At 50.5% G+C, this 22,515-nt stretch overlaps 1 protein-coding gene across 3 annotated transcripts in view; it reads left to right on the top strand.

Annotated features, from left to right (window-relative positions):
• The window catches only part of SRGAP3 (SLIT-ROBO Rho GTPase activating protein 3), an 84,080-nt gene extending 63,672 nt beyond the window's left edge, over positions 1 to 20,408 (top strand). Inside the window, exons 10-22 of one of the 3 annotated variants that reach the window (XM_030458564.1) lie at positions 492 to 576; positions 2,076 to 2,103; positions 5,147 to 5,249; positions 7,617 to 7,677; positions 8,093 to 8,170; positions 8,513 to 8,647; positions 11,138 to 11,243; positions 11,506 to 11,733; positions 12,319 to 12,398; positions 13,916 to 14,096; positions 14,568 to 14,717; positions 15,083 to 15,410; positions 17,167 to 20,408. In XM_030458564.1, the coding sequence (XP_030314424.1) occupies positions 492 to 576; positions 2,076 to 2,103; positions 5,147 to 5,249; positions 7,617 to 7,677; positions 8,093 to 8,170; positions 8,513 to 8,647; positions 11,138 to 11,243; positions 11,506 to 11,733; positions 12,319 to 12,398; positions 13,916 to 14,096; positions 14,568 to 14,717; positions 15,083 to 15,410; positions 17,167 to 17,583 (1,980 nt within the window). In that variant the 3' untranslated portion in view covers positions 17,584 to 20,408. The other 2 variants (XM_030458565.1, XM_030458566.1) reach the window with 2 other exon arrangements.
• Positions 20,409 to 22,515: the final 2,107 nt, after the last annotated feature.

Raw genomic sequence — 22,515 nt, 5'->3', positions numbered from 1 at the left:
TTTGATTTTTCCCATCTTCTGTCTTTCCTTTTCCATCTCTGTCTCCCTCACTCCTCCTATCTGTAAGACTGCTTGCTCTGGAGTGCTGGGGGGTGTCCCAGCCCCCCAGTGCCATGAGAAGCTGTGTCAGTGTCACCCGGTGCATAAAGCATCCAGCAGCCCCTGACCTGGGAAGCTCTGGTGCTGGGAGTTCTTGCTCTGCACAAAGGCAAAGCGCCTGTCGGGGGTGGGGGGAAAGCCTCTTTGATTTTCCAGGCCATTCCCAGAAGCCTGAGAAAAGAAAGCTTCGTTGAACTCTTTTCTTTGGAGCTCCTTGCATTCCCAGGCGGGAGGTGCAGCACCAAGGAGACGGGGTAATGAAATCATCAGGACTGTGGCTGGAGCTGCCAGCCTCACCCACCCCCTCCAGCAGCCCCCAGGCTACATCAGTTACAGACTCTTCTTGCTGAGGGTCTTAACACACCTCATTTGGGTTTTATTTTTAATTCCAGAAATTTAAAGAGTATTTGAATGGCAGTAACCTTATCACGAAGCTCCAGGCTAAACACGACTTGCTGAAGCAGACTCTTGGTGAAGGTGAGTCCTGGGTTAGGTCTGGGGGGGAACCTCCCATCCCATGGGATGATTTTAAAGCAGGCATCACCTTTCCGTCTGTTCTGCTGCCTGTGTGTTCCTCAGTGACTGGTGGCTGCTGTGCTTGGCTGCTGCTGCTGTATTGAAGCAGTGACATCAAAGTCATTATTTCCTTGGAATGTTACTCTTTTCCCACCTTTCTGTGGGGGCACACAGAGAGAAATTTGTTTGATGCTTTTGTGCCAAAGTGCCGTGTAACTCCTCCAGCAGCAGTTATTTTCCAACAGGAGAGAATATACACAAATGGTCCATGGCCATGTTTTCACATTGCAAAAATTGCACTCCTCATCTCAGAGTAAAAAAAAAAAAATCTTTTTGTTAGCTGTTTTGCCAAAATTATTTTCTCTGCCAAGTTTATTTAGCCTTAAAATCCACTTTCTAGTTAAATCCTGTGGTATGTTCCACTCAGTGAATACTGAGCCAAGTCAAGGCGCAAAAAATGGAAGGGTGCAGGGCTGGGCATTTCAAATCTTAGTGGAAGATTTTCACATGAAAACTTCCTGAATTTCTCCCAGGCCATGGGATCATCCTGCTGTGGAGGCATTCAGAAAATATTTAGTCCTGAAATGCTAAATGCTGCATTTCAGCATAAGCTGATTCTCATTAGGAAGAAGTGTGGGTTTGCAAAACACTTGTGTGGAATTTTTTTCTTTTTCAGTGAGGAATTGGCTGCAATCTTGCTTTCCACAGGTGCCAAGGGAGAGCAGGAAGGAGGCATGTGTAGCCAAATGCTTCCTTTTATGTGTCTGAGAAAAAGGAAGAATAAATAAGCTTCCCTGGCCTTGGCAGAAAGGCACTAACAGCATGTGAAATTAGTTCAGTTTTTTTTTCAGTGGGTTGACAAATACTTTAAAAAATGAACAGATCTTATCAGTGGTGATATGCTGCCATTTACATGAAATCCAAGCACTAAAAATACACCCAGGGACCACGGATATTGCCAAGCAGATGAGCCCCTGGCTGGCTGTGGGGAGGTGGGCTGTTCTCTCAGGGGGAACTGAGCACTCTGTGTGTTCAGGTGCTGTCAGTGCTCCTCCAGCAGGCAGTGGGATATCTCAGCAGCTTCCCCGGGGGCTCCAGCCCTGGTCAGACAACTTTCTGCTTGGGGTTGGGCAATCCCTGGGGGTGTAAATGAGCACTTAGTGCAGAGGAGCTGCAGTGACTGGATGGGCTTCCAAATCCTGCACATCAGCCTTTAGTATCATTGGGAACTGAAGACGCTTTCCCTCTCCTGTGGCTGATTCTTGGGTTTCTAGTATCTCTGAGTGGCAGGGGTTTGTACAGCAGCCAGCTCAGCATCTCCCCACCCTGCCAGGCCTGGGGCACTTTCAGAAGCCATTAACCCAGGGTGTACAGAACAGGAGTGAGTGTCTGAGTGCCTTCCAGCAGTGTGTGGTGGTGACTAATGTAAAGAGATGATAGAAACTTCTGTTTCTTCCCAGGTGAAAGAGCTGAATGTGGAACAACCAGGTGAGCAGTTTCTTCCACTTCCTCTGCTCTGGGGCAGGGCTGGCTCTGGCAGGAGGGGTGGCTGTGGGAAGGGTGTTTTGCTTGGCTGCTGGTGGAGCTTGGTGGGGTTCAGCTGTACCCGTGTGCTGGGGGGCAGGCGGTGCCAGGCTCCTCACACCACTGCCCTGCTTCTGGGCTGCATTGCCTGGAGAGGATTAATTGGGGTGATGGCAAACAGGCCCTTGGTTTTGCTGCAGTGTAATTTCTAGCTAGCTGGCTCTGAGGTGCCTGGGAGTGCTGTGTCAGCACGGTGTGGTGCCTTGTGGCATAGCTGAGCTCTGGTTGTGTTCAGATTGTGCAGTACTGGTGTCCACCTGCTCCCTACCACCCCCCTTCACTTGGAGGGCTTTGATACACCCCTGAAAGCCTCTCCCACCTCTGGCTTCCTTGCCTGGGAGTACAGAGAGTGCCTGTATTCAGACTTCCACCCTCTCCAGCAGGAGATGGTGCTAGGAGTGAATATCCCAGGGTGGTGGCTTTGATCTGCTTCCAGTCCATGGAGCATCCCCACACAGCTCTGGTGGCTTGCTATGAGTGTGCTGCTTTTCTGACAGTAGGACATGGGCCAGCAAAGCCTCCAAACTTCCCCCCCCCCCCAAACGTGTCCAGCCTCCCTCTGTGTTACCTTTCTGCAACCCTATTTCAGTGTCTAATGAACCCTGAGCAGTACCAGCAGAGCCTCCCTGCTGCCTGCAGGGAATGCTGCAGCAGATGGTGGCCCTGTCCTGGCAGAGGCCGCGGGTGCCTTGCTTGTGCCTTCGGATGGAGGGCTCTGTGCTGCAGTGTGCTGAGGTGTCATCAGGACAAAGAGGGACATCCCTGTCCCCACAGACAGAGCCTGGGGACTGCACCCTGTGCTGGGGGGAGCTGCTCCTGACCATGGAGACCCAGCACAGGGCTGAGCTGGATGAGGAGAGAGCTTGGCTTTGGGAACTTGGTGTACCAGGAGTGGGTGCCCGTGGGTGGTGGTGTTGCAGGCCAGAACCATCAAAAGCAGGAAGAGCATGAGGGGTGATGGCACAACACCCTGCTGCTTCTGTTTGCTTTTGTTGCAGCAGTTGCTTTAATTCACAAAGGAAAACAAACAGAAAGACAATCTCCTCCTTGTGCCAGGCAGGGCTGTAAGTGCAGGCAGGACAACCTTCCCACCAGAGACACAGAGACCAGCCTGTCCCAGCCAGGGCATCCCCAGGGAGAGGAGGTGACAAGGCACAAACAGCACAGGGCTGCTCAGCTGAGAGCCAGGTGGGATGGGGGTCATTCCTGCTCCTCAGCTACCACTTGAAGGAGTGGTTACAAGCTGTAGGAGTGTAGAGTCAAATTATTTCATTAAAGACATGATTGAGGAACCAGTGGATCACAACTGTCACCTTTGCATCATAGCTCTGTGTAAATTGCATGTGCCCATTTGGCTCTGCTTGGTGAGAACTTCTGCATGCAGGGTCCTGGCACTCTCTTTTGTTTGCAGTTGTCATCTCTCCTCTACAGACATCAGCAGAGCCTGGGGGTAGAGGACAGATCAGAAATCATTAGAGATCTTATTCTGGTTTTCTCCCTTTTCTAGATGTAGGCACTTGGGTTGTATGTCCTTCATTAGCAGCAGAAGAAAGCAAAATGTGAATAGTGGTAATGAAAGCAACCCTCCAAAACCCTGATCACTAAAATAAGTCCTACATTTCTGTGGCCTCATTTCCAGAAGCAACAGGTGTCTGTTCCCCTTCCTGAAGTCAACAGGGTCTTCAAGGTCTGCTCCCCGTGGCTGATGAGGACCCTCAGTCACTAGCTGGTAGGGTAAGGTCACACCACTTCCCAGTGCACATGCCAGCCATTTCCATTCTTACAGAGTTGCTGGTGTGTTTGCTCATGGGTGTTGACTGGGCTCACCTCTTTGTTTGGTGGTTTGACTCCTGGGAATATCTTCCAGAAAGATGAAAGGACCATTCACACCCCTGTGAATGTGTCCCAAACAGGAGTCTGCTAGAGAGAGGTGGAAGTGTTCCCAGTTCCCTCTTTCTGGCCATCTCTGAGCAGAATGAAGTCCAGTTAAAGAGTAAACAGGAATACCTCAATGTTTTCCATGGGTAGCTGTGGCTTATTTTGGATATATTAAGGAATGAGTTGAGCTTTTCAGCTGCTCTCAGTGTTTTTTTTTCAGGCTGGTGGAGTGCTGAACTGGTGAAGGTAGGAGGTGGGTGTTAAACACCCTGCTGAGCACCAACTCCTTTGTTTTACTTTTAAAAGTCATCCCTGGTTCTAGCACAAACACTGAGCAGCAGTTTGATACTTGGAATCTGAGGCAGGGAGAGCTGCATCTTGCACATTGTGGGTACCAAAGACAGTTCTGACCAGCTGTGTTTAGCAGACTTTTTGCTCTCTGGCTTGAATGAAGCAAGTTCTGCATGAAGAGCATTCCTGATCAGCCATTGTTCATTCAAGCTGTGGTTGCTGGTATAGCTGATGGCTGTTTTTTTACAGCAGAAACTCAGACTCTTCAAGAAGCCCGTAGCAACAGTGAGATTGCTCTTTGTGGCTGCAGCTGGGGCTGCAGTCTGGTAGGGAAACACTTGAAGATTATGGAGGTGTAAAGTCTTGGGTGGGCTAGCTTATTGCTGTTAAATGCTTCTGTTATCAAGATTAATTTGAATCTATTACTGAAGTAAAGTCTGCAGTCCTGACCTTGCCTTGAAGTTACATGTACAGTGATAGTGAACAGGTCTGGCTCTGCTGGAGCTGCTGACAGCTCCCTCCTGGACTTGGGAACCTATGTGAGCAGGGCCATCCTGGTGCTGGCTTCAGAACCAGTGACCCAGCATAGTGCTGTGGTGTCCCCAGGCTGCTGGAAAGGGCTTGGGAGTAAGCAGAGGGCAGGGGCACTGCAGAGTGCCTGGAGCTACGGGTGAATCCTCGCAGAGGGGTTTTTCTGTTTGGTTTATTCCTTATTCTCACCCTGCCATTGCATTTGTGTTGGTGTTTTGTTGATTTCTTTTGTTCCGTTTTCTCCCAGGCCCCCATGTCTTCCCCCTAAGCCACAGAAAATGAGGAGACCTAGGCCTCTCTCAGTCTATAATCATAAACTCTTTAACGGCAATATGGAAACGTTCATTCAGGTACTTGCTGGCTGCAGTAAGAGTTTATGAACGCTGTGAATGTAATGGTGGCTTTCCTGTCCTGACTGCTGGCTGCTTGCCTTCCTCACTGGGGTCCCTGCTCCACCCTGCACCCAGCCCACATGGACACTGCACACTTTGCCTCCGTGAGGATTTCTCTCCGTAGCTGCTGTTCCTCCTGTGTTCCTCCTGTTCCCCATCCCATCACCTCCTGCCTGCCCTGGGCAGGGGTACTGACAGACAGCAGGGATAACCCAGCCCTCTGAGGTTCAACAGATCCCCCCCGCCTGCCCTTTCTCCACACACTTTTGGTGGTTGTCTTCCTCCTGGCTGAGGAGGAAGGTCCCAGAAAGTGACTCCCAGGTGTGAGGAATGGCAGCCTGGGGCTGAGGTCCAGTGGGAGTGTAGGTGTGCTGTCCTTGAGCACACCAGAGTCCCAGTAACACAGCTGGCTCATCCCAGTGCCAGCTGCTGGGGTGGCTGGGTGAGGAGATGCTGTAGATGGCTGCCAGCCATGCCAGTGCCTGTCCCCAGAGCTGGCACCATGGGCTCAGCTTCCAGTGGTGGAACAGAGAGATTCCTAAATGGCTGCTGAGGTGTTCCCTCCAAACCCTTGCTGATAATGTGCAGGATGAGGCCTTCAGAGATGTGGGCCAAAATATTTTCTTTGTTTAATCTGAGATGAACCCAGTGAATACCAGTGCAGTCCCAGTGGAAGGGGACACTGGGACCTGCTCATCCCAGGAATTTATCCCAGGTTTGAGGAGAGCAGTGAAGGGATGTGGATGTGGGATTTGTCTCTAAGGATACCCCTAGCTCTCCAGCTGCTGGTCCTCCAAAATCCAGCATATAGCTGTAGCCTGGCTGCTGGGAGGATTTCCAAAGGCAGTGATGCTGTTCCTGTTACTCAGTGTGTTCAGTCCTGTGCTGAGGAAAGCTTCAGTGAAAATACTGTAGGAAGTGTCATGACAAACTGTTGGATTAGGTAAACTAATGGCCACTGCCCAGTTCTCATTTACTCTCTTAGGCTCTTCCAGTGCATCTGTAAGCCCAGGGGCAGTGTTCATAAACAGTGCACTGTCACAAGTCATGTACAGCCCCGGCTGACAGAGCTGGTAATCTCTTTAATACTCATAATTATTCCTTGCTTAAACTGATATTTAATAAAGTAATGCTCCTTAAAGTCCAGCTCTGTGGAGGGGGAATTAGCAGCAGTGGAAATCCCTCTGAGCAGGGTGTCCTGTGCCAGCAGAGGCTCCTTGGGGACAGTGCTGTGCTGACAGAGGGGTCCCCGAGGCTGGGGACCACAGTGCCGTGGGATGGCTCTCCTGGAGCCTGGCAGGGGCTGCCCTCGGCCTGGGGCTCCCGTGGGTGCCACAGGGTCAGGCAGGGGAGAAATCCGAGAGGCTGTTTGTGCAGTGCTGATGCTGGGGTGCAGCGTGGCAGGGACCGGGAGGGAGGGTGGAGAGCCCCAAGGTGGGGTTGGACCTCGCTAAGCTGCCATTGCATTTGAGCGTTCATGGCCTCCAAAAGAGATGCTTACCTCTAACTGAACTTATCCTTGCTTAATCTCTTCTTTTTCCCCGCTCTGCTGCTCTTTTTTGTGTTCTCAGAGGAAGGAGGAATGCGCGAACGAGAAATCAGGTATTTATTGGAGGCCCGTCCAGGAGACGGAGCAGATTAACCAGAGAGATGCAACTGTGTTCTGATGGACAAAACAACCAGACACAGCCCCTAGGGAAAATGAACACCCTAAGGAAAATAAACACCCTGCTAGGCAGTCAGACACAGCTCACATCCCACCTTGGGCACCCTCCACGAGGGGCCTGGAGTGAAGCAGCTTTGAAACAAAATCCAGAACTCATCACAGGCTCAGATACAGGCAGCTCATTTCACACACTGGTGTTTTGGTGTGGTTTGGTTTTTTGGGTTTTTTTTGTTTGTTGTTTTTTTTTTTTTTAGCATCTACTGACAATAGCTCTTTCTTTAGGTGGAAATATTGTTGTAAGCTCTGTTACTGGAAGCTTATTTCATCAGACAGGTATAGCACACGTTTCTTTGGCTCAGCATTACACCTTTGAAACGGAATAGCTGTGATCCTGTTGCATCAGTCCTGTGTCAACCAGATAGTGAGCAGCAGTCTTTCACACACGTTAGTGAAAGCTTTTTTTTTGTGCATAGTTGACTGCACATAGTATATTCAGCACTTTTTGATGGCTTGATGTGTGTAATGCTTCCTTTTCTTGCCTGTCCTCTTACTAAACTCAATGGTACTGATTTTCACGTCTCTGTTTTTGCAAACTTTAATGCATTTCCCACGCTTTGTTATCAACAAACAAGTAATTTTTTTTTTACTCTTTCATGAAGGATTCAGGACAGGCTATTCCACTGGTAGTAGAAAGCTGCATTCGTTACATCAATTTGTATGGTAAGTTGATTCAGTAATACCAGGAGGAACTTGCTGCAGAGAATTAAATGCTTGTAGTTAGCAGTGCAATGCAGCAGGGATGCCTGCAGCCCTGGTGAGATGGTTCAGTTATAGTTACAATGGCAATGACTGTGACGTGGCATTGGATGACTGACAAATATTTAAGTCCTGTAAGCACTTATTCAGGTTAAATTGCTCGCTCAGGCCCTGGGCCAACAGGAGCCCTTTCAGTGCTTTGACCTGGGGGGAGCCTTGGTTGGAGAAGAGGAGCAGGAATTAATCATAACAGGCTGTCCCTTCCTGCTCTCAGAGCCTTTCTCTACAAGTGCACGGACTCCCAGTTTCTGCTGTTCTTTACCAAAAAGCATTGCATAACAGCTACACAGACCTTTTCTAAGCCATGGTTCCTTTCCAGGCCTTCAGCAGCAGGGCATTTTCAGAGTTCCTGGCTCCCAGGTGGAAGTCAACGACATCAAGAATTCCTTTGAGAGAGGTGGGTTGGCAGGGGTGCAGCTGGGGCACTGTCCCAGCAGAGATGCTTGGTGGGAGGCTCCGCAGTGTGCTGGGTGCACAGTCACAGCTTCATTTTTCCATAGTCATTACTTAGGAGCATGGAAGCTCCAGGCAAGAGCCAAAAAATAGTTTATCTCAGCATGGTGCTGTGTAACTACCCAATTAAACACCCCTCTTGCTGTCAAATGCTCAGCATTGTCTTCCACACACAGGGGCATTTCTGACCTGTGGGTAGTTTTGGGTTCCCACTGATTTTTTTGAAAAAACTTGTGTTAGTCCAACTTGATAGTAGTTCTGGAAATAAAAACTCTTCTCTGGGCAGGTGAAGATCCCCTTGCTGATGATCAAAATGAACGTGACATTAATTCAGTAGCTGGAGTCTTGAAGCTGTATTTCCGAGGACTGGAAAACCCCCTCTTTCCTAAGGAAAGGTTTCAAGATTTGATATCTACTATAAGTAAGTACATGTGAGAGCAATAAAAGTTACTTTGGGATGTGAGCCAGAGGGAGAAGCTGAGGGTTTTTAATAATGAAGGGTCTGGGATTGATGTTAGGTTGCTGGTTTCTTCTTGTTCTGTCCCAAATTCTCCTCCCTGCTCCACTTGTTCCTCTGCAACTGAAGAAACTGATATCCCAGCTGGGGCTTATTTCTCTCAGTACCTTGTAGCGATGACATTTATTTATTGGCAAGTCATGGAAATGACTCCCCTGGAGGAAAGAAAGAAAGAAGGCAGAATGAATTTGATGTTTGGAAGATGATGGAGAAGCGTGTTGTGCTCTTTGGCTGCAGGATGACTTTGTCACAGGAGAGGTGTTGGGGTTGTTGGAGTGACTCAGTACATGGGGTCTGGCTGCTGACCGTGAGCTGAAGTGTCCCTCACTTGGCTTTCACTGCTCAGGGCTCCTTAATGTTAATGTGGAAAACTGCTGGAGATGTAGTGATGTCAAGAGAGACAGATGGTGTCTAGAGGGGAATGATGCAGGGATGGGCTTGTTCCAGAATGAGGAGAATTTCCTATTGTTTTTCAAAAACAGTTTTATATAGTAGCTTTAGGGTTTCCTCTATTGCCTTTCAGTTTAGATGTGTAACACAGCCCAGCACACCTGTAACCCAGCAGGCACAGGGAACTGTTCCTGCACCAGTTTTGTGCCCAGGGAGTTTGAGCCCTGCCCAGGGCTGCAGAGCAGGGAGCTGTGAGGCTGATGAGTCCCCCCCAGTGCCAGGAAACCTGCTTGGTGATCTGTCTCTGTGCTTGCAGATAGGTTTGTGCATTGGATCCATTCCTAATTAACGCAAATTTATGCAATTTATTAAGCTTTTGGGAGCTTTTCATTGCAAACAAACTCTCTTAATTTTCTGGATAGATTTTCTTCTCTATTTTTTCTTGTTTCAGCAAGAATCTTCCTTTTCCTTTTCTTTCTTTCCTGCTGCTATTCCTACCTTTTGATTAAAGATAGATTTAAAATGAGTTAAAGTGCCTGGTTCTCATTAAAAAATTTGACCTTAAGTGCATCTGATTTTCTGCCACATACATATAGGCTGAGTAATGGGTGTCCTGACCTGAACAGATTGAAGAAATTTCTTCCTTTGAGAACCACTGCTCAGTAAAATGTCACCCTTGCTGTAGGATGTTCTGTCTCATTTTGTAATTACACTGGAAAGGTTAAATGCAGCTGAGCTGTTTGGGTTCTCCACCACAGCAGATCATCAAGCCACCTTCATTTCTCTTAGCTCTGGTAAGGTGCTCTGAGCCAGTGTTTTACCCCAAGTGCTGCTGCACATCTCTGTGGGCCCTGAGTGGCCCTGGAAGGTGCAGAGCTGCATGGTTTCCCCCCTTGCCATGGCTTGCTAGGGCAGAGGAGAGACTGGCATTCCCTTTTGCCTTCAGGGGACTGGGAGCTTACCTGGACACGTTTCTCAAAGGCATGTGAGAATTAGATGGACAGAAAAGGCACTTTGTTTGCAAAGGTTCACCCAGGGGTGTGCCTGTATAGTCAAGTGATTGATGATTACTCCATTATTTCCTCCGAACTGCAGCCAGCTGAAATGTTTCTAAGTGCTTCAAGACAATTTGTTCCCCTGGGTTTCAGAACAGATATCTGTTATTGTAGTTCTTATTTGCAGAGTCCAGTCAGCAGTAACAGGAGATAAAAAACATTCCTCAAAAAGGAAAAAATTCCCAAATGAAATATTATTAAGATTTCAATCTTTGGACTGCAGCCAAATTGTGCTCAGAATTGTTTAACAAATGTCAGCCCAGCTCTATGTTGTCAGTGAATTTTATTATGATTAGGAAATGTCAGAGTTTGAGCCAGCATAGCAAAGTAAGCATCACTCCACTGACGTGGTTGATTCCGTGCATCTGAGGCTGACTGCTCTCAGGAAGCCTTTGGAACCTGTCTGCTGCCTGGCTCTGGAAGCACCTCAGCTCAAAGGCACCTTCCTTCCTGCAGAAGGAAGCTGGTTTTTGATAGCAGCTGTGGGCTTCATGCACTGCTATGGAGAGAAGTGAGGCTCAGAACCTGTTCAGATTAAATTCCTTTTAAGACCAGTGGGGAACTGGACCAGAAGGCTCAGAAGGATCCTCTGGTTAACCCACAAGAGCAACATGAATAGAAATCTCATCTGAAAATCTGCAATAGAAAGCCAAGCAGTGCTTTTCCAGTGCTCTAAGAGGAAGAGCATTTGTAGAGGAGTGAACTAAATAATGTATACAAAATAAAACCATGGAAGTGTCTTTATTTGCTGTTTATACTGAATCTAAATATCTATGTGAATTCAGCCATGGAAGACCCCAGTTCTCTGCTTGCATTTTAGTGCCCACCCAGTGGGCCAGGAACAGGCTGTTGCTTCCCTTGTGCAGTGGCTCTGGAGCAGGTCCCTCTGGTGCCACGTTGCCTGCTCCTGGGGAGGTTTAAAGATGTGCTTTCTATCCCTGTGTTCCAGAAGTTGAGAGCCCTGCTGAGAGAGTGCATCAGATCCAGCAAATCATTGTCACTCTGCCCCGGGCTGTCATCGTTGTCATGAGATACCTGTTTGCTTTCCTTAACCAGTGAGTCACCTTTTCCCCTCTTTTGCTGAGTTTCTCCTTGCCCTCCTCTTTTTCAGGGCTTTGTTGCATGAGTCCTTTCTGGTTTTGCCATGGAGTGCTGTATTTTGCTCCTTCCTCAGCCTTGCCCAGCTGTGGCTGTGTCTTCAGGGGATGTGCAGCTGGGTGACGCTTTCCTGGGCTGTGGGGGTTTGTTGGTGGGAGATTTTTCTGAGTGTGTGTGAGGAGATCCAGCACCTCACCTTCGTGACACGTGTGCTTGCAGCCTGTCGCAGTACAGCGATGAGAACATGATGGATCCCTACAACCTGGCCATCTGCTTCGGGCCCACGCTGATGCACATTCCAGACGGGCAGGATCCAGTGTCCTGCCAAGCCCATGTCAATGAGGTCATCAAAACCATCATCATTAACCATGAGGGCATCTTCCCCAGCCACAGAGAGCTGGAAGGACCTGTCTATGAGAAGTGCATGACTGGAGGAGAGGAGTACTGGTAAGGAGGAGGGGCAGGACTTCACTGTGTGCAGGACTTGAAGCCAGTTACCTGGCTGCCTTGCATCGTGTCTTTCTGGTGCACAGTTCACCCACCTTGGTATACCCAGAAAAGGAAAATTCCATAAGCAAACCCCCAGGTTGGAAGTATAAGTGATGTTGCATGCTTGTCTGGAGCATGCTGGAATTCTAAGCTCGCATTCAGATCTGAGTTGTAACAAACTGGTGTTTGTAACAGACTTGCACTAATTTGTATGCAGGTTTTGTACATTTCTGAGATGTAATCTGCCCTGACACTCATCACCTGCCACCATCCTCACTGATAAAAATACGAGGAAGGTGCATGAGCAACAGAACCTGGTGTTCTGGGCCCAAAGGTTGTGGTGTGAATGTCTGCTGCTGTTCTCACAGCAAGTTCAGGAATCTGCCATGATTTAAAATGGCCATCTCAGTCCTGTGAAAACCAAACCCATAACTCTTCCAAGTGTCACTGAGGCCAGGATTTCCCTCAACAGCTTACTTTTGCTAAGTGCCTCAGGAGCAGAATCTCATTCTTCCTTTGAAGGCCTGGTGCATTTTGTTTCAGTGACAGCCCTCACAGCGAGCCGGGCACCATCGATGAGGCTGAGCATGACAACGGCACGGAGCCACACACCAGTGATGATGGTGAGCACAGGCTGAGGCTGGGGCTGGCAGAAAAGCTGTGCCTGCAGGGGGGCAGCATGGGCTTCCCTCCTGGGCAGGTTAGGGGCTGGGCTGGTGTCTGGCAATCCATATTATGTATATTCATAAGTGTTGCTTATAGGTTTCCATCATAGGCTGCTGAGGGACCTGCACAGTGCTCTGACTCTGTGGCAGGGTGCAAGGGGTTGATTTTTTTGGTGCTATTCCATTCGATTCCATTAATCCCACATCTGGCTTTTTTCCCCTTTCCTTCTTTGTGGTTACATGAGGACACGATGTGTGAAGTGGCTGATGAGAAGAGGAGGGGATGTGTGCTCCCCTCTCTGCTGCTGGAGGGCTGGCCTGGCTGGCAGGCAGGGTGCAGCTGGGTCAGGCAGCTCAGACTCTGCTCTCAGCTGCAAACAGGAGCAGGCAGGATGATGAGGGAGAGCAAGCTGCCATTTAGCCAATTTTATGCTTGGACAGTCCCATTAATAGCTCTGATTGAAGTTTCTGGGTGGTTAACTCTGGTGCAAGTGTGGAGAAGGGGAGCAGCTTTATTTTGTGAATTTACATATTCCTTCATCACCTCGCCCCATGCATCCTCCCTGATGAGGAACTCAGCTGTGAGGAGCTGTGAGGGTCCTCCTGGTTGCCTCCTCTGCTTCATTTCCTGCAAGAAACCCCCCACTGGTGGTGCTGCAATGGTCATGAGCATTGGGATGAGCTGGGATGAGTTCCTCTTTGGGTGCACCAGTAGCTCCCACTGTGGTGCCCTTGGCCAAGGCCTCAAAGGTTAGATGACCTTCAGAGGTCCCTTCCAGCTGGAATTGTTCTATGATTCTATGATTCCAAGGTTCCTGGTGGGCACACAACCTCCCACAGTGAAGTCCTGCCTCAGCCCTCTTGAATTTCAGGCCCTGAGCTCCCATTTGTGAATCCCTGGTGTTTGGTAGTGCCTGAGTTAGAAATGTAGAAGTGGTGAGGTCGGGTGCTGGGCAGGTCTGCAGGCGTGGGCTGTGACACAGAGCAGCTGCCTGGCCAGAGCTGGTGTCATCATTTTGGTGGGGATCCCCAAAGGGGGATTCATTACTCATCAGTAATTCAGGCCCAAATGTCTCCAGGATAAGGAAAGAAAGAGAAGGTGAGTGGGGCTTCAATTGTAGTGTCTGACACAGCCTGACAGGATCCCAGTCTGGAGGATAATGAGGTCCTGTAACCAAAGAAATCACATTATAGGCAGAAAACAGGAGTGTGGGTGATGATGCCATATGCACAGAGGGAAATTTCAGCCATTCCCAATCTGGTTTGTAGCTTTTTGTAATTGCTGGTAGTTTGTGAGATTCCCAGGAAGGCTGGAAGAACAGAAGGAATTGATCAGTCTAAAAATGAGATCTTTTGTACTTGGTGTGAGTGCTCTGGGAAAGATAGGGTGGCATAGATGCCTCTTGTTTGGATTTATTGTGCCCTTGTGATTGTTGAACTAAACTTTTCTCTCTGTGTGCTTCTCTCCTTTGCAGAAGTGGAGCAGATTGAAGCCATAGCAAAGTTTGACTACATTGGAAGGTCTCCCCGAGAGCTCTCCTTTAAGAAAGGGGCTTCACTCCTCCTGTACCATCGGGCATCAGAAGACTGGTGGGAAGGGAGACATAATGGTGTGGATGGCCTCATACCCCACCAGTACATTGTGGTGCAAGACATGTGAGTATAGTGGTGTGTGTTGGCCAGGATGGTAAAATCTGATACCCACGTGAGGTCCCTGTTGGCCACCTGAAGCAGGTCATCACATTTTCCCAGATTTAATGACTTTGGGTAATCTGGACTTGTTCACCTCTGCTCTCTTCATGTATTGGCTTGGATTGTTTCTCGTTCAAGCAGTAAATGCTGTATTCAGTGTGCCTGAACCCTGTCTGTCACTGCCTCCTCAAAGCTGTGTGACCCAGGCCTAACACTGGCCATGCCCCCTTGACCTGCCATTGCTCAGTGCCCACCTGGCCTCTGGGCAGACCCCAGGGTAGTCCACAGAGATGTGCTGTTCACTTTATCCATGCTCTGGGTGCTGTCTGGAGTTGTGACCTGGCTCCAGCCCTTTAAGAAAGCCTGGAGCTGCCGGAGGGGTAGTGTTCAGCCCCACACCGTGGCTGGGCCCTGATGGAGGTCTCCTTTCCCCAGGGATGATGCGTTCTCTGACAGCCTGAGTCAGAAGGCAGACAGCGAGGCAAGCAGCGGGCCACTGCTGGATGATAAAGCCTCCTCCAAGAACGACATCCAGTCTCCAACAGATCACATTGTGGACTATGGCTTTGGGGGAGTGCTGGGCCGGTAGGGAAACTCTCAACTTTCCTATGGAGGTGTTGGTGGTCGCTGACACGTGTGGGGAGTCAGTGTGAGCAGCGGGCAGGAGAGAGGGGAAGGCTCCAGGGAGCACTGCGGGTGGTGTGAGTGTGGAGGGGCTTCTGTCTGCATTGCTAACGTAGAGCTTAACAACTAAAGGAGGTGCAATGCTGTCCCTTTCTTGGCACTGCCTAAAATGTCTGTCTTCCCTCTTTGCCTTAGTCTTCTGGAGCTGAAAGGCTCGGGTTTGGTTTGATCTGAGCTCTGAGAGCTGAGCCATTGCCTTGCAGCATGGAAGCAGAGGCTGTGGATCTGCTGGACAGTGATGGGGTCTTGTGCTGGATTCTTTGCAGAGTGAGATTGAGGTCTGATGGTGCCGCCATCCCTCGCCGCCGCAGCGGGGGGGACACCCACAGCCCGCCCCGAGGGATGGGGCCTGGCATAGACACTCCTCCCCGAGCAGCCGCCTGCCCCAGCAGCCCCCACAAAATCCCTCTAAACAGGGGCAGGATTGAGAGTCCTGAAAAGCGCAGGATGGCGACGTTCGGCAGCGCGGGCAGCATCAACTTCCCAGACAGGAAGGCCCTGTCTGAGGGGCACCCCCTGAGACCCGCCTGCGGATCCACCAGGCACAGTAGTCTTGGAGATCACAAATCTCTAGAAGCAGAGGCACTTGCTGAGGTAAGAGGGTTGTGAAGGGCTCTGGTGCCCAGGGACCCAGAGGCTGGAAGGCAGCAGCACAGAGCCCCTTCTGTCCCACACACGTGGGAGCTGCTGGAGCTGTGACTGTCCAAAGACAAACACTCGGCAGCCAGCAGCTTCCCTGCTTTTCCAGCCCCATCAGCTGTCTAATGAAGGACACTGCCTCCTTCCACAAACCTTGTTTCTGTGACACCCTAGACAGAAATGTTCAATCCTCCACTGAATGTGCTGGCAGGTCGTACCCCCCGCAGGGAGGGAAGCAGATTATCTCCATCTGACACTCCATAAGGAGATTAGGAGGAGAAAACGGGATTTTCCAAATCGGAATGTGACTGATGAGCAGTGTTTGGAGGAAAGGGCTTCAGGTTTGTTAGTGGCTGTTTGTAGCCAGGGCCTCAGAATGTTCGTGTGACACCCCCAGCTATGCAGCATCACCAACCCCATGGTGCTGGTTCGGTTCTGTTGTCTCCAGCACAGCCTGTGGGTCTCCTCTCCCCACGGTGGGCAGGAGCCCCCAGCCAGGTATGGGTCAGGTTACCCTGGTCCCATTAACCCCTTGGGGAATGGTTTCTTCACAGAGCAGACTGCAGAATTCTACAGCCCCTCGGGGGCCGTGTCTGTGTCCCAAGGGCCCCGGGGTTGGGCTGGGCTGGGCTGCATTTCAGTGGTTTGCTCTGTGCCACCCTCAGGCTGTGGGGCTGCCCGGGGGTGCCCGTCCAGCAGCATTCCCTGTGCCCCAGGGCCTGGCAGGCTGGAACACCTGGAATCAGCTGCTGTCAGTGGGGGAATTAGCGATGGCTGCAGAAAGGAAGAACTCTTACTGCCCTGTTTGCTTTTCCACCAGCCACGCTCTTTGTTCTCTTGCTCTTCAGCACGCTGCCTGGCTTCTCTGTCCATCAAGAGCTTGTGTTTGGTGTGAGCAGTGACAAAGTTGTGGTCTGGAGCCTCCAGAAGGTTGAGGGAGTGCTGAGCAGGAGATGCACAGTTACCGTGGGTCCTGGGTTGGTTTTCTAAACCTTGAAAAAGATTCTTGCTCAGCTGACGGAAATATTTACCTGGAAGTCTGTAGGACTGCTGGACTTGGTAGTCCTGAGGTTTAGCTCTGGGAGAATAATATTTTCAGTGATTATCTGAACAGATCAGTAGAATTAATTGGAGCTGATCCTCCCAAGGTTGTCTGGGGCTCACTGAGCATTTTGTATGCATTGTAAAATTAAGGGCTCCTCTACACATGAACAGCAAGGAGGGTTAACGAGAGCTGCCATTGTGCTGCTCACTGCACCTACATCCTGGTGGTTTTCCACCCTATGTGTGTCATTGCCCTGCAGGCACAGGAGAGAGCAGAAATCCTGTGCATCTGCTGGAGGCTGCAGGGCCTCCTTTATTTGGGAAGAAACAGCCTCAGTGCTGCAGGGGAGTGTGGAGGTGTCCTGTCTCATTGTAGATGTGGACAGTCTGGTGTCCACCCCATCACTCGTGATGCTCAGGGCTTGTTCCCTCTGAAGCTGTTGAGCAGACTGCTGTTGATGTGAGACACAGGATGCCTTTGTGCAGCCACAGCTTGGGCTTGTTTTCTCTACAGCTCCTGTTTTGCATGGAGGCTCTGCCTCGGGTCAGAGACCCCTCCCCAGAGACACAGATGCCAGGGACAGGGTCCTCTCCATAGAATGGGGTGCAGGTGAGTGGGTGATGCTGTGGCAGGGTGCTGACAGCCCTTTGGTGGTGACATTTGTAGGACATTGAGAAGACCATGAGCACGGCACTGAACGAGCTGCGGGAGCTGGAGAGGCAGAACACGGCCAAGCAGGCGCCCGACGTGGTCCTGGACACGCTGGAGCCCATGAAGAACCCCCCGATGGGCGCCGCCAACTCAGAGCCCGCCAGCCCCCTCCACACCATCCTGATCCGGGACCCCGACGCCGCCATGCGACGCAGCAGCAGCTCCACCACGGAGATGATGACCACCTTCAAGCCAGCCCTGTCTGCCCGCCTGGCCGGGGCTCAGCTGCGGCCGCCGCCGATGCGCCCCGTGCGCCCCGTGGTGCAGCACCGCTCCAGCAGCAGCAGCAGCTCGGGGGTGGGCAGCCCCGCTGTCACCCCCACCGAGAAGCTCTTCCCCAGCAGCTCCGCAGACAAATCGGGCACCATGTAGGCCGTGGAGGTGTGGAGGAGCCGGCACCTTGGACGGTGGGAGTGGGGCCGGCAGCGCGGCCGAGCAGGGATTCAAAACCCCACTGCAGAAGGACCTCTCCTAACGGGGGGAGAGTGCGTGGCCTTGGCCCGGTGTCTGGGTGCTGTACACAGGGGCTGTATCCTTGGTCTGGTGTCTGGGTGTTGTACACAGGGGCTGTATCCTTGGCCTGGTGTCTGGGTGTTGTACACAGGGGCTGTAGTGTCTCTGCAGGCGTGTGCACACACCCCCCACCCACGCAGGAACACTGCCCAAGCTTGTGGTCCCACGGCAGGAGGAGATGGCAGCAGGTCTACGTGTTGGCACTGGAGAACACACACTATATGTAGAAGTATATATTAAAGTATGTACAGAATTCAGTGACTTTTTTAAAAAAAAAAGAAAAAAAAAAAAGAAAAAAAAAAAAAGTAGATTTACCTCAGAAACTGTCTCTGAAATGTCCTCTCTAGAGATGATGGTTGATTTTGGGTTTTTTTCCAAGCTATTTGTGTGCGTGTGTGTGCGTGGAGGTACGTAGCAGCTGTGTTGAGCAATACAAGGCCAATCATGGAATTTATTTTCTGCACCTCTTGGCATAAAAAAAAAAAAAAAGTGGTGGTGGGGGAAGATGTAATGGGGTTTGTTCATTGCTAGCCTGTGGAGAAGAGCAGGAAGTTGATAAATGCTGTTGTGTGTCAGGCCCCTGGAATGTCTGTTCAAGCTGAATTCCAAGACACCTTCGTGTGCACGGTGACACTGGGGCAGGAGCAGGGACAGAGATGTGCTCCCTTGGCTTCACACAGGACAAGGACACTGCAGCTACCCCAGGGCACAGCCCTGCCTGCCTACAGGGACACAGAACTCCGGTTTTCTGGAAGATTTCAGAATGAACAAGGACTAGTGACAAACCTGTGGTAGAGCATAGAGTAACTTAACTCACTTCTGAGATGTTTAATTTCCCTTTCCACACACACACTTCTTTTTTTTTTTTCCTAGAAGAAGCCCTGATGGGATCTTGACAGATGGGACTAACTGGGCGAGGAGGCTTTGGTACAGCATTGTTCCTTCATTTGAAGTTGCACAGCAGTACATGAGGGTCTTGATTCAGATTGTATCTTCTTGCATGAAAAGCATGAGCCATATTTGGCCATATCAGATGTGGAACCGATCTGATGTGGTGATATTTTGCACTTTCTGTACTGTACTATAGAATACAACAGTCTGAGTTTATGCAAAAGGATCTACATTTTCTTTTTCCTCTGAACATTTAACCCAGAGAAAAAAATATGCAGAGCGAGCTGGGGATTGCATGGTACTTTGATAATCACATCCCTTCTGCAAGTGCTGGATTCAAGACGCTCTGTGCTTCTCCTGCAGGTTTTTTTTTGTCTTGTACAGATTTCCCTGCAGTGACCCCTGGTTTAATGAGGTCACTTCGTAGGGTCACGCACAGCCCGGGTGGGAAAGGGCCCCTGGTCAGTGTCTGGGCTGCACACAAACTGCACTGATGGCTCCTCAGTGTTCTCCACTCTGGTTCCTGCTGTGCTGCCTGTCCCTGGGCAGAGCAGCTGCCAGCCCTCCTGCCTCACCCACCAGCCACCTGCCCTTGCCCAGGACCATTGGTTTGGTTTGGTTTGGTTCCCCCTTCATCATCCTCTTCTCTCCAGCTCACTGGTGGCTGGAGGAGCAGCACCGTGCCCGTGCGTGGTGGCTGCCCCTGCCTGGCCTCGTGTGGCTCTTTGCACGGGGTAGGGACCCTGTGGGACCACCCCCACACCCCGTGCAGCAGCATGTGCCCCCCACCCTCTCCTGCCTCCCCCCCTCTGTATATAGTGATGTACTCGCTTCCATGCTGGACAGTAACTGTTAACATGTAAACTGTACAAAAAAAATAGGCTAAGATTAGATGAAAGCCAATGCCACTCACCAAATCTTTGCACTTAGTAGGTAGCTCGATGTAAAAATAAAACCCAATAATAATATTAATAATTAATAATAAAAAGAAATGGGGAAAAAAAAAAAAAAAGCAAGCTGCCAAGCTAACCTTTCCGTGTGCAGTGGGGGAGAAGTAGTATGTGTAGTGGTTCTGTCCTTGTTCCTCCCTATAATGCTGTGAGGGGAAATGGTGTTTATGTACTTGTCTATTAACATTGTTGACATTTGTAATTGCCACAATTGGTTCCTATTGATGTTTATTTTTCTTCATCATTTTCCCCCCTTTCCCTGCACAGGCTCACCCCGAGGTCACTGCCTCTGTCATTATGGGCAGCAGATGTTCAGTCTGTCAGGCTGGGCCAGTAATGAACCAGCAAATGTGCTTTTAGGGGGAGGGAAGGAACCCATTTGGCACGAGAGCTGTGTAGTCATTGCCAGTAATTATTATTTTTTTTTCCATTTAGTTCCTGGAGAACATTCACTTTGCCAGTCTGGTTTTTTTTAATGTACTTTCAAAGATTACTTGATAGCAAAACCATTTTTCCCCCTCCCTTCTTACGTTTGAAGATACGGTACACGTTCCGGTGTCTTTCTATTAAGTTATTGCCTTTCATTTTGCTTTGGTTTGGTTTGTTGTGGGTTTTAATACAATTGTTTTCTTATCTTTAAGTGCCTTTTTGAGCACCAGAACAAATGCTTAGAGTTAATGTCCTAGGAGCTGTACCCGTCATGATTTCCTTTGTGCAGTTGTGTTGTACTGGGAGTGATTGCTTTTAAAGTTGTGGATTTTTTTTTTTTAATTTTTCTTTTTTTTAAGAGTAGAAACCCAAGATGTTTTGTTGTAGAATAAACTACCCCTTTTTAATACAGTATTCAAAGCGTAGTTTTAACTACTGTAAATTTAAGGGAAGAAGTGTATTTTTCTGTAAGCTAGCTTGGCACAAAGATGATGTGTATGTTGTAGGAGCATCATAACTGGAACCTGCTCATGTTTATGAGTAACTGTACCCTGATCCTCAATACCTCTCTAAAGGCATAAAGACTGTAGGCTCCAGAGAGCTCGCAGAGCTTTCACTGTGAAATCTTACAGCCAAGTGGTTGATGTGAGCAGGCGAGGGTCTGGAGGGACCGGCACAGCCCCTCTGGGGGATGTGACAGCAGGAGTTGGGGCCTCTTCACCCAGAAGTTGTTTCTCTGCTGTGCAGAGTGAGTGCTGACCTCTGCCTTGGCTCCTGCAGACCTGCCCTGTCCCTCGGTGCTGTGCCCACCTCTGGAGGGGCAGCTTGGAGCTTGCCCACCCTTCCTGGGGCTCAGCATCACCTCTCATGGTGCTGACTCAAAAGCAGTGGCACCCACACAATCTCTTCTCTGTACAGACCCTTCAGCATCATGTGCAGGTGTGTGGGTGCCTGGGGTGTTGGTGGCAGTGCACTTTCTTCCTGAGGCTGTGGTATCCCCAGGAGGTAATTTCTGCAAACCCTGGGCCGGGGTGTTGAGCTGGCAGTGCTGAGGTTTTGGTGGAGCAGCAGGAGGTTTCCCTGGTCCGATCCACTTCCAAGCAGCTGTGCTGTGTGTTCTGCTGGGGATGGGTTTGGTGAGGCTGGGAAGCTGTGGGAACTGCTGGCTGCTGCCCTCTGTGATGGTTGTCCTCCTCCCCTGGTGTTGTCTCTGTAATGTATGGTGAGATGCTGTTCAGCTGGAGTGTCTGAGTGGGTCCTCTGTCATGTGTGCTGATGATGCTGTGTAGATGAAGCCACTGGTTGGGTGTGGACTCATTCCGTGGAATAAAACTGCTTAACTTTTTTCAAAAATACTGGCTGTGGCTTCAGAATATTTGCTGCCTCTGTGACCCACCTTGTGTCAGCACCCTTCCTCTACCCCTGCCTGGGACTTACCCCTCCCTCATACCCATGGCCACATCTCCTGGCTGCTGCTCCCCCGTGGCTACCTTGGAGTATTCCATGGTGTTTGTTTGGATGAGCTGCTGGCAACACAGATGGGCTCTTTCCTCTCAGCCTGGGGCATATGGTGAAAACATCAAGGGAAGAGAGATGTAGACAAAGAAACCCCAACACACCCAAAACAGAAATAAACCTCACTACCTCCACTGGGGTGTAAATTTGCCCATTTCTATTGGTGTGGGGGAACCTGTGCTGAGCCACCCCAGCTGAGATGTACCCTGTGTTTCACAAGTGTCATTTCTACTTTTATTTAAAATGCATTTAGGTAAAAACAATGGCAACCATTTTGACCATTTGATTTCAAGCCAGTCGCTGCCTTGAAGGTCACCGCGCTGAACCCGCAGTAACTGAAGGGTGAGGAAGGGGCTGTGTGGGGTTTGGGCTGGCTCTGGGCTGGTGGGGAGGTGCTGCTCTGTGTTCCCCCAGCCCCAGTGGGACCCGTCCACCACCTCCCGAGGACAGTGTCCCACCCATCCCTCCCCACGGGTTATGGGGAGCACAAGGGGGCTTCTGGCTGGCACCACCACCTGGGTCCGGGGCTGCTCCCTCTGTGGCCCTATGGGCCAGGAGCTGGGGCTGGGCACTTGCCAAAGTGACACCCTGTGCCGGGGGAAGCTCTTGGCACCTTCTTTGGGAAAAGAGCCCCTGGGGACTCCGGCGGGGCCCCGGACAGCAGCTGTGGGCAGGAGGATGGGGGGAAGGGAGGGCTGTACCATGGGGGGCTGATGCTCTGCAGCACCCATGGGTGGGGGACTCTGAAATCCCAGACTGGTTTGGGATCGTTAAACCTCATGCAGTGCCACCCCTGCCATGGTCAGGGACACCTCCCAGAGCCCAGGGTGCTCCAAGCCCCATCCAGCCAGGGCTGAGACACTGCCAGGGATGGGGCAGCCACAGCTTCTGAGGGCAACCTGAGCGGCTCAGCACCCTCATCATGAAGGATTCCCTCCCAGTATTTACTCTCAGTCTCCCGTTTTTCAGTTTAGAGCCATCAGCCCTTGTCCTGTCCCTCCAGGCC

This window comes from Calypte anna, chromosome 12, assembly GCF_003957555.1.
Source record: "Calypte anna isolate BGI_N300 chromosome 12, bCalAnn1_v1.p, whole genome shotgun sequence".
In the NCBI taxonomy this organism is placed as follows: domain Eukaryota; kingdom Metazoa; phylum Chordata; class Aves; order Apodiformes; family Trochilidae; genus Calypte; species Calypte anna.
Note: the sequence above shows the minus strand (reverse complement) of the source record. Positions and strands in the feature narration are given on the sequence as shown.